Source organism: Capra hircus, chromosome 7, assembly GCF_001704415.2.
Source record: "Capra hircus breed San Clemente chromosome 7, ASM170441v1, whole genome shotgun sequence".
Taxonomy (NCBI): Eukaryota; Metazoa; Chordata; class Mammalia; order Artiodactyla; family Bovidae; genus Capra; species Capra hircus.
In genome coordinates this window covers 75,860,333-75,878,079 of record NC_030814.1, presented here as the reverse complement: position 1 = coordinate 75,878,079, position 17,747 = coordinate 75,860,333, and the positions used below count along the sequence as shown (strand labels likewise).

The 17,747-nt window shown below is 34.6% G+C and overlaps 1 protein-coding gene across 3 annotated transcripts in view; it reads right to left on the bottom strand.

Moving 5' to 3' along the window:
• The window catches only part of DMXL1 (Dmx like 1), a 134,348-nt gene that overhangs the window by 80,343 nt on the left and 36,258 nt on the right, over window positions 1-17,747 (bottom strand). For 2 of the 3 annotated variants that reach the window (XM_018050665.1, XM_018050666.1), the window contains exons 8-18: window positions 16,512-16,701; window positions 15,167-15,332; window positions 11,815-12,027; window positions 10,292-10,545; window positions 9,496-10,180; window positions 9,289-9,410; window positions 6,907-6,996; window positions 6,725-6,827; window positions 5,490-5,609; window positions 4,986-5,207; window positions 656-2,341 (exon numbers count right to left, since the gene is read on the bottom strand). In XM_018050665.1, the coding sequence (XP_017906154.1) occupies window positions 656-2,341; window positions 4,986-5,207; window positions 5,490-5,609; window positions 6,725-6,827; window positions 6,907-6,996; window positions 9,289-9,410; window positions 9,496-10,180; window positions 10,292-10,545; window positions 11,815-12,027; window positions 15,167-15,332; window positions 16,512-16,701 (3,851 nt within the window). The remainder of the gene's footprint in view (window positions 1-655; window positions 2,342-4,985; window positions 5,208-5,489; window positions 5,610-6,724; window positions 6,828-6,906; window positions 6,997-9,288; window positions 9,411-9,495; window positions 10,181-10,291; window positions 10,546-11,814; window positions 12,028-15,166; window positions 15,333-16,511; window positions 16,702-17,747) is intronic. The other variant, XM_018050667.1, reaches the window with a different exon arrangement.

Here is a 17,747-nt window from a genome sequence, read left to right as displayed (position 1 = left end):
AATTTTTGTTATTGTTATTTTTTCTTAAAATTACCCCACATTCTCCTTTCAAGCAAAGTCCAAAGGGTGCATCCTACTGACCTATGTCTGGTACTTAAGGCTAGGCTGTTAATTTCAGATCTTACTTGAAATCTGATGGGAATTTTATAAATTTTATTCATAACTCAGGAAATTAAAAATAAAAAATGTTGAGTGAGGGAAAGAACTAATTTTAGTAGGTTTGTTTGTTATTCTAGGAAGGAGTATACATTAATGGTAATTTTTAAAAACCTCAATGTTAACCCAAATTAATAGTGAACTGCCATGATGTGAGAAATAAAACACTTTTTATTTGGGGGTATCTAAGATATTTATTAAGAATGTTAACTTTCACTAAACTCAAAAGTAATGGATCAGATTGGATTTTTGTTATTAAGTAGACAGGTAAAGATGAACTGGCATAATGAACCTCGGTGCACTTTCTCAGAGTACTGTAACTTCTGGGATAAAGAACATATATTCAAGTTAAAACTATTGTGAAGGCAACAATGATGACATAACAAACCTTTATGGCTATCATTTTTACAAAAATTATTTAAGATTATTTTCTGTGAAAAAATAAGTAAAAATAGTATCATCAGTTTTTCCTCTAATCCTGTACCCAACTTAGTTTTACCTTGGCTTCGGTCTCTGCTTTCTCCAATATCAGTGCTGGTAGTTGCAATTGTATCTGCTAAAGCCATCAAAGACATCTGCTCCATCCGGCTGAGTCCTGGTAAACTAGAATGAAGTAAGTGGCCAGAAAGAACCTGAGCATGCTCAGGACCAAAGTAAGTTGGACTGTATTGTGAAAGGTCAATAACTACAGGCTCTGCATTTTCTTCATCTGTCTCTAACACATGACGATCAGTCACTAAAACTGGCATCTGAAAAAGCTCATCATAATTTTCTTTTGACAACTGGTTTGAGTTATTTAAGGTACTCTGATTACTAGATCTCTCTAAGGATGAGTAATAGCTATCATCATCTGCTGCAAGTAAGGCATATAAAGGAAGTGGAGGGACGGAATCGATTTCTGTGTAGTCTGTATTTTCACTTTTGTTGAATGCCTGGGGGTCTCTAGTAGTACTTCCACTAGCACTGATGGTGAGAGACCTAAGGCGGCGCTCATGATTAGATTCAGCTTCATTCAGAGCCACGACTTCCCCAGCAATGCACTTGACAAGATGTGACAAGATGGCCTTTGCTCTCCGAACTTTGCCAAGATCCATGAGTTCCAAAAGTTGCAAAGGATGGTACTGAGGTAGAGTTGGGGAAAGAACATGAGCTGCTTCAAAAAGACCCGAATCTTCCATATCCACAGAAGGATCAAACGCAGTTTTCTTCCCACAGATCTTCTGTGCAAGACTAGTCATGGATCGAGTCAGAGCTTTCTTTGGAGGATGTAATCCAGAACTTGAGGAGTTACTCTGTTTTATTAAACTCGTTATAGATGGAGTGCTCCCATTATATGAATCTGTTGTAACAGGCTCTTGTTTAGAAGATGGCTGCCACTGGGAATACACATGCATTTCACAATCCATTCCTACTACCAGGATGCCATCTCGGACCCAAGATAAAGAAACAGGAAAAGGTGGAGAGCCTTCTACAGAAGAAACCAAGTCCACACTTCGTAACAGTACAAACTGAGAAAGGGGCACAACTTTAGTACTTTCCCAGAGAGGAAACGCCAGGCTTTCCTTACCAGCCTGTTCTTGTACTTTGCCAGACAGGGGTCCATACATAAAAAGTTTTGATCCAATTCCTACAGTCAGAATATGAGAACCATCTTCTCTAGACATCCAATCTAAGTGAACTAAATGCTTTGTGTTTGATGTGACACTTTCTTTACTAGATAAATAGATCTCTTGTTTATTATAGGCCACTAAATTGCTATCAATACTAATGCCAGAATCCAACACTGTATTTAACTCATCTAAATGAATTGTCTGCTCAAGGACCCAACATGAACCTCCTGTAGATTCACATTCAAAAATACTTACATGCATCACAAAGTCCTGAGAAGATCTACTATTAGACATAGGCTGCTTATATGCTACTGCTAAACGATTTGTGTGTGCACAGCTGACTTCTATAGGCCTACCAGGTACAGTTATACTGCTATTGCTCTGTAGTCCATCTTCAATAAGTAATGGCCATTCTTCCCAAATGTACGTAAGATCTGTTTCTCCATTCTTTGATGTGGCAGATTCTCCAGCCATTACTCTACATCTCCAGAATCTTACTTTCTCATCTGAGCATGAAGTTGCCAATAAATATGGTGCACTGCATATGGGATATATGGAAGAAGAACTCAGATGTCCTAAAATAAAAATAACCCATTAACAAAATGTCAAATGATGTCAAAATAATCCATTAATAAAATGTCAAATTTGGTAAATACGTCTGTCTTCTTGTATTAAAGGTTTTAGTCTTTTGCATGAACTAGCATTAACAACATGACAGCCAATATTTAGCTTAAGGATCAACAAGATCAGTAAGCAGCTTTTAATGACATCAAAATGGTATATAAAAATGACATTATTATCAAAACCTTGAGCCAAAAAAGAACTCAGATAATTTACAGCTAAGGACTCTCTGACTAAATGTGTATCTTACGCCTAAACAAAATAGCCAGATTAAGGCAGAATTAGAAAACCTAAATCCTAGTCCTGGTTTTCAATCCAGCATTCTGTTCACATCTCTTTGCTAGCATTATATATTATTATAAATCTAATTTTAAAGATATCAATACATTTAAAAAATTCATCAATATTCACCGGCTACTTCTCTATAATATTTTTAAATATAGCTGTGTGAATGGCTTACAATTATTTAAGTACTAAAAGGGCCTTCCATGATTGAAGCTGTATTTCAAGGAAATGATGCTGAGAACATTCTCAGATGGGACATATGTTTCCTTGGGTTTAATGTAATTAAATACTCAATTTCGTAAATCAGGCATTGGCAAACTTTTCTTAAAGGGCCAAAGAGTAATAATTAGGCTCTGCTAGCCAGAGAGTCTCTGTTGTAACTACTCAACTCTGCCATTGTAGCCATACACAAAAGTAAACAAATAGGTGTGGCTATGTTCCAAACTTATTTATGAAACAAGTAGGTGACCCATAGTTTGTCAAGCCCTATCCTAAACTATTAAATATAAATTACTAACCACAATATAGATGTTACATGGAACATCTATCATATTTTAAAAGCATATTTCAACATATTGTAAGTTTTTTTTAAGTCCTCAAGGACTTAGCAGTACTATAAAAGGACACAATTAACATTGTTCAGTAGTTTCTCTGAGCTAAACAGATAATAAAGAGTTTAGTGGTTATTTAGTCACTGCTAAGTGTGTCTGACTCTTGCAACCCCATGGATTGTAGCCTACCAGGCTCCTCTGTCCATTGGATTTCCTAGGCAAGAATCCTGGAATGCTGTTTCCTTCTCCAGGAGATCTTCCCAACCCAGGGATCTAACCTGCACTTCCTGCACTGCAGGTGGATTCTTTACCGCTGAGCTACCAGGGAAGCCATCCCTTCCCAAAAGTCTCAGTTTTAAAAAAATTAAGACTAGGAAAAAAAGCTTTTATCATATGCTACTGCTTTTGTCAAACAAAAGAAATTTCTTCTCCTGCCCTAGGACTTTTTTATTGTAAACTCAACTTGCACCAAAGATTATTTTTAGAAACATCTTCAGTTTCTCTTACATTTGCTATAAAAATTTTTTAGAATTGAGTAGTGAAGAGTATACTTTTTTGGCTAAGGATGCTGCTGCTGCTGCTAAGTCACTTCAGTCCTGTCAGACTCTGTGCAACCCCACAGACAGCAGCCCACCAGGCTCCCCTATCCCTGGGACTCTCCAGGCAAGAACACTGGAGTGGGTTGCCATTTCCTTCTCCAATGCATGAAAGTGAAAAGTGAAAGTGAAGTCGCTCAGTCATGTCCAACTCCTAGCAACCCCACGGACTGCAGCCTACCAGGCTCCTCCATCCATGGGATTTTCCAGGCCAGATTACTGGAGTGGGTTGCCATTGCCTTCTCCAATGGCTAAGGATAACAGCTCTTAAAATTTCATCAATACAAAAGTCATTTTTTTTCAAACTTTAACTTTCCTTGCACTGATTCCTCTTTTACTAAAATATACAAAAAAAAAAAAAAAAATCTCAGAATGTTTAAAAAAATTTACCATGACACTGTAATACTCCTGCTAACTTCACCAATTACAAAAGATTAAGTGCTTGATTACATGGCAAACTGAAGAGCATTCGAAGTAACTAGTCAAAAGTGATAAGTAAAGAAGACCAAAAATCCACACTGTGACTACGAAAATGAAAGAACTAGGTGATTAAAAAGACGGATTTTTGTCTTGGTTTTCATGATACCCTTGATACCTTGAAATTCTGTACACTGGAATGACCTGGAAGGTTTGTCAAAATAAGACTGCTGGGTCCCACACCAGAGTTTATGATTCAGTAAGACTAGGGTATGACCCAAGAATTTTTACTTCTTACAACTTCCCAAACAAGTTGCTGATGCTGCTGGTCTGGGGACCACATTTTGAGGACCACTGCCCTAAGGATGAAGATGATAAATATTTATCAGGAACTACACACTTAAGAGTCCTTCACAGCACAGAGCTCCTGGCCACCATTACCAATATTATCAGTTGGCAAATAGGTGCAACTCCATTATTAAGTCTGCCCTGGAAACTTTCACTTCGTCTTTACAAAAGGATAATAAAAACTTGTCTTGGAAATCAATATTTAAGACAGTTCTGGCTGACAAATGCCAGAGTAATCATAATGAGAAATTTAAATTTTTAATTTAGGATATTGAAAGGTATTCTTTCCATTTCTGCTCCTGTGTGAATTTAAAAAATGGGAGTTGCACCTATTTTTAAATACACAGTAAACCTTCATGCACTGCCAAATGTATCAGTCTCTTTTTACAAAGTTTACACACCTGCTGATGGCTTAACACTTATTATCTCAATTCCTTCTGGCAAATGCAACTCTTGGCTATAAACCATTTCTGAAGACAGAGTCAACTTGCTGGTACTCTGGAGATTTGCTCTGCAAGCCTGATACTTTTGTGAAAAGGGGGATAGGATCTTCTCTGGAGAAGAAGAATAATGTTCTTCTGGCTGCCAAGCTGCTTCAGATATTTTTGTATCTACTTTTTCATCTATAAAACATAAAAAAAGAACCAAAACACTGGGAGGGAACCCCTATAAACATTAAAATTGCTAAATTTTATAATCCAAAACTGCCTTATAAAAGATAAAAATGTAAACATATTCCTATGTTTCTTTATGACAATAAAACTGAGAAATTGTTTTTTCCTTAATTAACAGAATAAACTACAATTATCCTGTCAATAAAAATAGCTTAAAAAATATCCACCAATCTATCTATACATACTTTGTTAATCTAAGTCTACTAATAGAAGAAAAAAAAAAAAACTCACCCAATGAGACAGGAATGGACTTTAAATGCAAATTCCACATGTGTAACAATGAACGGTTGTCTTGGGTGCACTCTATTACAATTAGGTAGAATTTTTCAGAAAATCTATTAGGTGAGCTGCCTGTTGGTATTAATGATATATTTCACTATTAACATAGACAGCTATTAACATCTTAATATGAAAAATGAAAAATAAAGAACATCCTGTTGATATAAATAACCCTTTATGTCCATATTTCTCATTTCCAGCATCTTTCCATCATATTTAAAGGTTACAAAAGCACTACAAGCATTTTTGCAAAGTTCAAAATTCTCAGGGAAAATGATAGAAGACTAAGAGAGCAGTGGTAAGAAATTAGACATTCAACATAAAGGTGTAGAATTCAAAAAGGTACTTCTTAAAGGAGTAAAATAAATGGAAAAAGGGTAAAGAAATGATGTACAAGAAAATAAAAATAACCTGAAACAAATACAGAGCAGTTATTATTATTATTTGAGTCTTGATAATCGACTTTTAGAGCAATAGGTACACACTGTACAGTTCCTTGGTAAGTAAAGTTATTTTTGAGTTTGGTTTGGCTCTGTAATCAAAACTAATAACCAAGATATTTTAGCTTTATTTTCCTGATTTTCTTTATTTAAAATAACAGCTAACACTGGGAGGATGAATTTAATATCATTTTTAAAACTGCTTAATTGTAAAAAAGTATTAATTAAAACCGCCTATTTAACTTTAAGTTTGTAGCTAATGCTTTAAACTGTAGATTTTTAAAGGGTCAGGTGCCAATATCATTCAAATTATTAGGGCAGGACCCCTCCCATGCAAAGAGCACTCACACATTAATGATAAAGAACATGTCTATGGTACTTTTTTTAAAAACACAATTGATGTGAGTTCCCTGGCAATCCTGTGGTTAGGACTCTGCACTCTAACTGCCAAGGGCCTGGGTTTGATCCCTAGTTGAGGAACTAATATCCTGCATGCCAGGTAGCATGGCTAAATACTGATTAACAAAATTACAGTATTTTAAAAAACCATAACTGACAAACTCCTTTAATTTTTTCATCATTATTGCCTTGTTAAGAATAAAAAGATACTGGTATTTATGACAAATATTATCACAAATGTACATAGGAAAAATTTAAACTCAGACATGAAACACTGTATCAACTTATCTTTATTAACTGCCTAACATACTGTACATTTTATAGCTCATTACATAAAAAATTCTTTACCTGCATCAGATAACATTCTGTCTTTTCCCAGTCTTTTCTTCTCAAGATTATTCAAAATGAAGTCTTCTTGAAAAACATGAAGTAGTTGGGTTTTTCTGCCTTGCTGAATGTAAATAAATACCAACATAAGTTGACATACATATTGTTTATTAATGCTAAGTGGCCAGAAAAATAATACTTACAAGTTTGGTAATGGGATCTAATGCGATAATGCATCCTGGCCTGGCTGTTGACTGTTGACTTACGATGTTAAACACTTCACCAACATATTTCTGTTTTTGAAAAAATGGGTATTTCCTTTATTAAACAATTAAATTTAAAAAACAATAAAAAATGATGTAAAATTTGATGCATAACAGACAATAATTAAGTTCAGGTGAGACTAAATAAGTTCACAAGTCTCTTTTATTATAAACATTCTGGGATTTTACCAGGCAATTACACAGGAATGAACAGAGTTATATAGCTCAGTTGGTGCAGAGAAAAACAAAAGCAATGTTTGGTAATCGTTAAGGAGAAAAAGTATTTTATGTTTTTAACTATGAAAGACTGACTTCAATCTCACGGAAATGTTCCAAGAATCAAAGCTTTTTAGCATTAACTTTGACAAACAAAGCTAAATAAACAAATTAATATACTATTTATAAACAGTGATTTCTTGAGCCACATCATCTCCTGACTGCTCTTGTCAAGGTCATATGGTTAAATTCAATCTTCATCATGCCTGATCTATCAGCATATGAATCTGTTATTTCTTCCTCCTAGAAATTTCTTCATTTTGGCTTCCTTTATACACCACACTCACCCCACTTTTAACAAAGGAATGCCCCAGGGTTCAATCTTCCTACCATTTCTACTTTCCAACTATAGCCTCTCCCTCAGAGATCTCATTCAGCATCACAACTTTATGTTCTAACAGGTACTTTTTTCTATCTTCAGACGAGGCCTCCCTCTAAACTCCAGACACTAGCCTACTAGATCTCTTGGATATCAAACAGGCATTTCAAAATGAACATGTCCAAAGTTAGGCTCTTGAATCCTCCCTGCACCTCAAAACCTATTTACACATTCTTCACATCTCAAGGCAAACCTTGGGAGTTATCCTCTTTTTCTCACACAAACCCCATACCCAGTCCAATCCTTATAGTCAATGTTCAAAACACATTCAGATTTGACCAATTCTTATCCTCTTTACCACCACACCACTTGCTACCATTCTAACCCCCTTTCACTCTTTCTTAAACTACTGTAATAGCTTCCTGAATTGGTCCCTCTGATAACACTTCTGCTTCGCATGTCTAATCTATATAGCAAACAGAGTGATATTTTAAAGCCTAAGTCAGATCATATCACTGTCATTCTTTACACCAGTTTCTATGTCATTCAGAGTAAAATTCAAAGTAACTACAATGGCCTATGAGGTCTTTTACTGCAAAGGCCAGGCTAACTTTTTAACTTTATTTTTTATTACTTTCCACCTGATTTATCCTACACCAGCCACAACAGCCTCCTTGATGAGCCTGACCTACCAAACATGCTCTGGTCTGAGGATCTTTACACTTGCTTTGCTGAAATAGTTTTCCCACTAAATATCCACAGAGGTAGCTCCTTCATCTCCTTCAGGTCTTTGCTCAAACTGTACCACTTCTGTGAGGCTTTCCCTGACCAGCACTTTACTTGGCACTCCCTACCACTTCTGCAACACTGTTTCTCTCCAAAGTATTTATTAATATATTTTGACCTTTTTTCTATATTCTTTCACTGAATGTAAGCTGAGATTTTTGTCTGTTTAATTCACATCTAAATTCCCAGCACTTAAAAACAATTCCTGAAAAAGAGAAGACCCTCAAGAAATATGTTGCTACTATAACACTGTATGCTTTAAAAAAAAAAACTTTGTCTTCTGTAAAATAACTTAGGGGAAAACAAAAAAAAAGATAGGGGGAGACCACTGATAATCAAACTGAAAGCTTTTTTCTCTTGATTAAGATTAAAATGCCACTCTTATTATTTCAGCTTCCCCTGTTCATAAATAACCTACAGATGAACCAACATGATTTAGCAACATACCGCCAGAAGTCCCCATGTATCTCTGAGCCAGGAAATACTATGCGACTTCCCTGGTGGCTCAGTGGTAAAGAATCTGCCTGCCAATGCAAGAGACATGGGTTTGATCCCTGGGTTGGGAAGATTCCCTGGAGAGGGAAATGGCAACCCACTCCAGTATTCTTGCCTAGAAATCCCACACACTGAGAAGCCTGGTAGGCCACAGCCCATGAGGTTACAAAGGAGTCAGACATGACTTGCGGCTGAACAACAAAAGGAAGTACTACATATTGTTGGACATTAGATTCTACTTTTGGAATGAATGAAAGACATGGTTTCTTTTTAAGGGATTGGGATCACTATAAGACTATCACTAAGACTATAATGTAAATGTGCAAAAAATAACTAAAAATACATTATAAATTTTATATGACAATCCTAGAAATTGCTCAGTAAGTATAAATTAACTATTTAAACACATCATATTTTATTCTTAGTTTCAAAAGTCATTTACTTACAGAAATTTCAGGATTGGAAAGCTCATATAACAGCTTCTTGGCATCAATAACTGCTTCATATAATCTCAGATATTGCCCATCACTTGCTACAAAGCAGGCACTAGGAGAGTTGCAATATGCACCTAGATGTATTTAAAAAATATTTAAAATTTAACTTTTAAGCAACAATGTCAGAAAAAGTTCTTAAGTAAAAATCAGAATGCTTACCTAGACAATAACTGGGAATAAGAGTGGGCAGCCATGCCACATTGGAAAATGCAGAAACGTGAAGAGAATTAATCCGGGCAAGCTCAGAAACACCTCCAGAGAAAGACAATGGCCCAACTGGATCAACTCTCCAAAGAATAAGCTCACTGTAAACTGCATTGGGATCCTGAAAGGCCATGTCAATAGTGCTTTTATTCTGTTGTGCCAAAGGACATTCTTCAATATTCACAGCGTCATCAGGTTGCTTTTGGTTATCAACATCTGGTGTCCTTAATGCATTATGGTGTGACGTTGTCAGCAATAACGGTAATACTGAGTGACAAGCTAAATCATTAAGATGAAAGCGATGACCACAGTATCTGGATTTGTGGGAAATACTGAGAACTGTAGAAAAAGCAGATTCTTCAGCAAAACTGACAAGCCATTGATTCAGGGAGCCATCAGCGTGCTTTGAAATCATCATAACATTAGGGGTAAAAATACTTAATTTTAAACTATTAGTTGATTTACTGTGACCAGAAGAGATAAGCATTGACGTGGAACGTGTCAGGCTGGAAGGTTTTTGTTTCCCTTGCTGAATAGCCAAGTCAACATTCTTGGTACAGGCATACATCACTATGCTTTTACAGAGAGAGTTTGCATCACCTGTGGGGAAAGCTACAGGAATTCTGGAAACAAAGGACACCTGGAATTAAGAACATGAACATTAGAAGACATGAAACTATATAAAGAGGTTTTACAAAACAGTACCCACATTTAACAAAAAGCTGCTCTCCAGAGATTATAAAAATAATACCTGTACTTGACGAAACATACCAGGCTGGTATTCGTCCAGCCAATCCACATGCCAAACCAGCAAAGAACCATCCATGGGATGAATACTGAATAGCATGTCCGCATTTTTACTCCATTCAGACAGAAGTACTTCAATCTGATGATCAATGGCAGATGATGGTAATGGTACAAAACTTGAATTTGTTACCAGTTTATCACCACCCAATTCCTTCTTTTCATGATTTATTTTCAGATCATCAACGCTGTCATCGATCTCTATAAGCAAAAGAGTTCATGAACCATATAAATACAATCAAGCTACTACTATAAATTAAGAAATGCATTCTTAATCTATCTTTACAAATGCATTCAAAATGAAAAACATATTTTCATATAAATAGGAAATGGGGTTCCCTTTAAAAATAATTTTGCTCCAGGAATATAAGGCCACTGGAGTTAACTCAGTAATCAGAAGGCCCAAAGGGCTGAGTCACTGGATTATCAGTAGAAGGACTAATACTGACTGGAAAATAGGTAAAGAGGGCACAAAGAGTCAGACACAACTGAGCGACTAACACTTACTTACTTAAAGGGAGCATAAACTTGGAAAACAGTACTGGGGGGAGCAATTTGGCAAAAGTTATTGAAATTTTAAAATGCTTACGCAATATGCTAATTCCCCATCTAGGGCTCCACCTTAGAGAAAACTTCACACAAAGATAAAGAGACGTGTGATTTCACCATTATCAGCATATAGTGAGAAACAACTGAAATCAATTTAAATGTCTATCAACAAAGAAAACGCTTAAGTTTTCTCTTGAGTCTCCTGATTCAGGAGCTGTTAAAAATAATGAGCAAGAAAAGTGCCGAACACTGAATTTAAGCAAGCTACAGAACATGATGTTCATTTAAAAATGAAATCCCATAGTACAATTAAAAAGAAACTACCTTTACATATACTTGAGCATAGAAAAAAATAAAATCTGGAAGAATGCTCATCAAATTTAACAGTATGGAAACTTTATACATGATGGTACTGTTAAATTTTTTTTAAGGGGAACACGTAAACTTGTAATTTAAAAAACACTCGATTTCTCTCTACTTGACTGAGGCTGAATGAATAGAAACTGAATGTAGAGCTTAAGTCCTAAGTGTACTGCTTCTCAAACTTTAATATACATACAACTCATTTGGGAATTTCACTAAATTGCAGATTCTTGTTTAGCAGCTCCAGGTAGAGCATGAGATTGTGCATTCCTAATAATGCCAATGCTACTAGTCTGCAGATAGTCCTCTGAGCAGCAAGACCCTAGTGGCCCACAGAAGCAGAAGTATGGAGAATTCTAAATCCCTACATTACCATCAGGAAGTAAGACACTTGGAACAAAGCCATCTATACTGGATTATTATATGAGCAAGTCCAAATGTGTATTATGCCGATGAAATCTGAAGGTTATTCCTAACAGTAGCTGATGCTACCCTAATATAAAAATCTTCGCTATCTTAAACAAAACGTCATAGTTTTTATCCTTCTTAAAGCTTTACCTTCATCAGATTTTACATCTGCCTGATTAGAATCTTCTACACTGGTCTCAGAAGATGGTTGCTCAAAACTTTTTCTAAGTTGTTGTAAAAAGACTTCCATGGACAAAGAAAAATGCAACTCTTTATTGTTTAGCCAGTGTACCACAAAAGGGCCACTCTTCTCTTCATTTTCACTTAGACTCAGAGAGGTAATAGAAGGAAGAAGTGGAATGTCTACAAAGAACAAGAAAAAAAAATCAAAATTATAATTTCTATCATGCTAGCATATAAAACACATTTTATTTAATCTGTAAGACTCACAATATAATGGTTCCCACAATTATTACTAATGAAAAAACAGACTTAAATGGTGTATTTAATATACTTATTGTAAAGGACAGAAGAGTACACATTCAAAGTCACATACCATAACTTACTTATATATACACACATATGTATTTTTCTACAATTATAAAATGTTCTCATTAAGAAACCTATCTATAATTTGTAGATGTGTAAATAGTGTTCATAATTTATACAGAAACTCATTAGAAACATATTTTAACTTGATCTACCATTAAAAATGTCATCATCAAGTTGTCAAAGGAACCAGTGATATGTTTACCTCAATAGCAACAACTTTCTTTTACTTGAGACTGACATATTAACTTTTTTCATGACCTACCTATCTAATCCTAAAATAAGATACTACAATAGATACTGGTTATTTATTAGCATCAAGATTGAAATCAGATAGTATGAAACTGAGGTTCCCTTCTTATATTCAAGAAAATCATTCAAGACAAGTCAACTCAGCTAAAAAACAAAACAATATCTGGTCCCTTGGTATTACTTTTGAAATCATTGCTAAGTGAAGTATATTGAAGTACAAATTCAGAGCAAAAAATGACAATCCTTATGTAATAGAGGTAAAGAAAGATTTGTCTATTATTATTAAAGTCCAAATCTAAATCATGCTGGTCTCTGCTGGAATAGATTCAGGGAAGGTTAATAATTTTCTCCAGAACAAATCTGCTGATTTTAAAAAATAGGAAATATAAATAATTTGAATTATTTGTTCAAACACGGTCTGTTGCTGGACACCAACAGAAACAGTATTATAGGGGATAAAGGAAAGGATAAATGAATCTTTTCCCCACCCCTTCTACTGGAAGTGGTTCTAAGAGTTGATGGATATTATCTAATTCAAGAGCTCTGTTTATAATTATATATTCATTAGTATAATTGTTTAATTAGTGTTTATCTATCTCCTACCTGGTTATATGCTTCATATGAGCAATGATCAATAATGTTGTGATCATTATTGTATCTCCAGTTCCTATCTGGCACTAAACACACAATAAAAGCCTTGAGGGGCTGAACTACCAATTGCACTGTTGCTAGGTGGATACACAATAGTGTCAGAGATTTAAACTGTCCCCAAGAAACTTCATGGGTAGGATTTTCTGATTTTCAACTTTATAAAATCAACCCAGAAGAGATTAAGTAATCCTGAAGTAGATCACAAGTCTAGCAGTTAAGTACACAAAAAAGGAGGGGCTTAGGCTGACTTAGCAGAAGCATTCTGATTGAAAAGTAATCACATTTCCTTTGCCTTCTGACCTCACTCAAAAAATTTGGTAAAATCATTTCTTATGAGAAATAATCATGGAGAGGGTATAAGTGCTAGAACTAAGAGAACATACTATTATGAACTTCTCTTCTGAATCTATTCTATTGATGAACAAATAAGTGAAGCCAAATCTGCACTGGGCCTACAGAAAGGTCATTCTAACAGACCTAATTTAAGGAAAGAAAGTCTCCACAGAATCTAATATCGCTCCTAAAGTTATTATTTTTATTTGATTTTCCCTAAATGTATGAACTTTTCTTGGGGACCTACAATCTGAAGAAAGGTTTTAGAGTTTTCCTTATTGTAAGGTAGTCAAGAAGATGTTACATTGTAACTTAGGGTTTCTTTTTCCATAACACCTCAGCCTTTTCTATTAAAGTAAGAATTCAAGCTTTCTTTAGTCTCAAAATACTGTCTTTTACTCACAAAGACTTTCAAAATTATTCCACTGACCTCAGAGCTTCCTCTGGATACTATAAGCACTGACAATATATCTTTTTTGATAAGGTAATAATATAATTTTCAATAAAAATCATTCAATATTCTCTCATTTACATTTTCTTGGCTCATGGATTCTTTTAGTGCTGGGACTGTTATTAACCAAATAAAACTGAAAAAAAAATAGGCAAATACACTTTATTCCTACCACAGGTATCTCTGCACTTTTAACTTATCAAAGCACTTCTCACTTTGATTCAAGTAATTAATGGACTTATTCATTCTATGAACTTCTCACTTTGATTCAAGCAACTAATGGACTATATTCATTCTATGTTTCTTGAAGAACGCAATACTGCAAATCCAGTATGTTATATGTAAATAGATTGTGCTTATTTACGTTTAAGAATATCTCCGGACTTCCCTGGTGGTCCAGTGGCTAAGACTCTGCCCTTTCAATACAGAGGGCCTGGATTCAATCCCTGGTCAAGGAACTAGATCCTGCATGCCAAAACTAAGTGTTTTCATGCTGCAATGAAGACCTGGTGCAGCAAAATAAACAAACAAATGAATATCTCAAAATACACAAAAATTCATTAGAGTGGTTACCTTCTGAGGAGGAAGACTAGGGTGGAATAGATGTGAAGGGAGGTTAACTTTATGTTTCCTATATAGATGGTGTTTATTATGTACAAATATTATTTTTAACTTTTTCCCAGCAATATTTTAAGGTTCTACCTTAAATGCCCAACTATGACCACCTGGTTTTTAAACTAACATAAATTATTTACTATAATGATAAACACTTCAGTCTTCAAATTCATAGATAAATCCAGGTATTCTAGATCTTTCAATCTTTCTCAAAGTACATATTTGACCACAAAACAAGGTTTCTTAATTCTTCAGTTATAACTTCTACGATATTTCTGCCCTATTTCTGAAATGGCTCCAAAGATTAAGTACAAAACATACCAGTTTCATATGAACAACTATACAGTAATTATAATTCTGAGGTGTTAATTTCTTTGTTAAGTATTAGTTCAAATCTCAACTTCTGAATAAAGTAATACAGAACATCTCAATGACTTATCACAATCTAAAATTACAGACCAAATCACAGCCTTAAGAAGCAAACAAGTAAACAAAAACTTTTTCTATCATCAGTGAGCTGGCTATAATGAAAAGTTAGCTAAGAAAATCACCTACAATTTTTTACTTACTCAATAAGTATAGTATAACTTACAGGTCATAAAAATCAATTGACTTGATCTGGAAAACAGTTTCTGAACAGCGCTTTATTACCTGTGGCTGGGTTGATGCTGGCTGCTATATGAAAGTGGCAAAGTGCATTGGCATGCAGTGGAGTGTTCCTGTGAACGTGATGAGGGTCTTGCTGGTGTGGCAGGTATCCAGTATGTGCTACAAGTGCAAGCGATCTCCGACCTCTACGAAAAAATTTCAGATTTACCTATAAGAATAAAAACAATGTGAAACAATGCAAAACAAAGTGAAACTAATGGCTATTTTGTTATAAGCATGTAAGTTATATAATGATTGTCAGATGCTCCTATTTCAGATAAGCCTATACATACAAGTACCTTACAGTATTTCTGTACAACAAACATGAAACATGAAATAAGCTTGGAACTTTTAACTGCCCGACTTTTCTTTAAACCATCACACAATATGTTAAATTTTGATTTAATATTTTCTTAATTTAAAAAAAGTTTACCATGCATCTGTGGAAAATGATATCCCTATTTATACGGTTCTCTTTGTATCCACAGGTTACTTCCTATGACCACAAAGCACTGAATAATATTACCACCATTCATTAGGATGGTATTTCATAGTTTACGAAGCACTTTCACTGCAATCACCTCACTTGATCCATGAGGTAGACAAAGCAAATAGTGCTATTCTCATCTTTCATATGATACAATACTTTGTACAGAACACAACATCACCTAAAAGTCATTCCTAGTCAAGGACTTCTTTCAACTATTATTATATATAACCACTGGTTGAGTCTCTATACAATACACATGTAATTATATTCTATGCCACTAGCAATACAACCTAAATTTGACAAACAGTATTTCCATAATCATCTAAAACATTCAAAGATAAATCATTTTTAGGTCACTTTCTTATTTTCAAGAATCCATGTTACTAGTCTATGTTTAATCAGCCCCAAAATCAAAAACTGACTTTAGTTTTGCCATACTATAGTAATTCAAGTTCTTGGAGGTTTGAACGCTAACAAATGTAGAACACAATCTGATAAACTAATCATTCCTGTAATGACAGGACAAACACCCTAAGCCCTAAAGAAAGAAAAATAATAAATTATTTTTACAGTCAAATTTTTGCATTCTCAGATCTTAATTGACTTATGTTATTTCAGCTAAGTTATATATGATCATCCTTTTGATATCATCAGTTAACCTAAGGTTAACTTTGTAATTATAGGCAGTTTCATGCTAGACAAAAAAAAAACCCTAAAAATTTTCTGAGAACTGATTTCCTAAGACATATATTTTTTCATAACTATCCATGATTTTGAACATTAAGGTGAATGTTACAAAAAGGCCTTGTACAAAAGATAATAAAACATATAGGAAAAACATCTAACAAAAACACTCACATCTGAAGCATTTTGAACTCGTTCTTTACTGGAAACATTTCTCTTGATGTTATTTGTTAAATTAATTGGTTCAGTCCAATGGTTGCAGTCACTTCCATAGAGCAAACAGTCATTTGGTAAAAATGTCTCTACCCAAAGACGACATATGTTATCTTTGCAGCAAGTCAACAGTACATTACATACAGAAGCCCTAAGGAATAAAAGGATTTTAGAAGCAAAAACATAAATTTCCAACAGTATCATATTCCACAATGTTTCCATAATTATTTAAATGTACACAACTAAGGTATCAATGAAAAAAGTCAATATACATTTATGCAACATAGTCAAAACCATTAAAACTGAGTTGGGTATTTGATTTCATCACTGCAAACGCTTGCTAATCCATTTATTTTCTGCCTATAACTCAGTAGTTCCTGTTTCAGTAATTCAAGATTCTTATATCTAAAGAACAAAAACTGAGATCATATCATACTCCCTCAGTTAATAACAAGGAAAAAACCTGACATCTTCTATTCAGATTTTCTGATTTATTCAGTGGATATTTATTTAAATTATTTCACAATGCTTCATTTTTACTTCCTGTAAAGGTATATGCATACTTGCCACTAACAAGCTATAGTAACTAGCACACTTACTGTGTCTTTGCCTAACATATACCAAAAGCAGTCAAGTGCAAAAACAGAAAATTCATTGAAGTATTAGCCATCTCCTTCCTTATTCATTTTTGACTTTCAGTGCATTTACTGTCTTGCCACCCCACAAAATAATAACAAAACAATTACATATATGTTAATAAATCCCATATGCATCAAGAGCTCAAAAGCTGGAATTCTATTATTAAAGACTACCTTTCTATTGACTGACAATCTTGTTAGCAAACTTTTTTTCTAAAGTTGCAATATCCTGTAATAGACACTTATTCAAACATATCTAACTGATTAAAAAAGAAAAACCAGTAGAAGGTTTCTATCAAGTAACTTGGTAAGTTAAAGAAAAAAAATTAAAATATTCTATAGTAGTCACTTTTTAAAACATACCTGATTAAAAAAAAAAAAAGGCAAAGGGCAAGACCAGGGAGAACAGCACATTCTATCTTGGTAGCTCTCTCCAGATTCCTCCCCTGCTCTTATACCTCCCTCCCTGCCCCTCCCCTTCTATGTCTACTCCCCTACTTCTTTTCCATTTCCATCCACTCTCTGGGCTTCCCTGCCTCTGACTCCTCCTACAATTCTC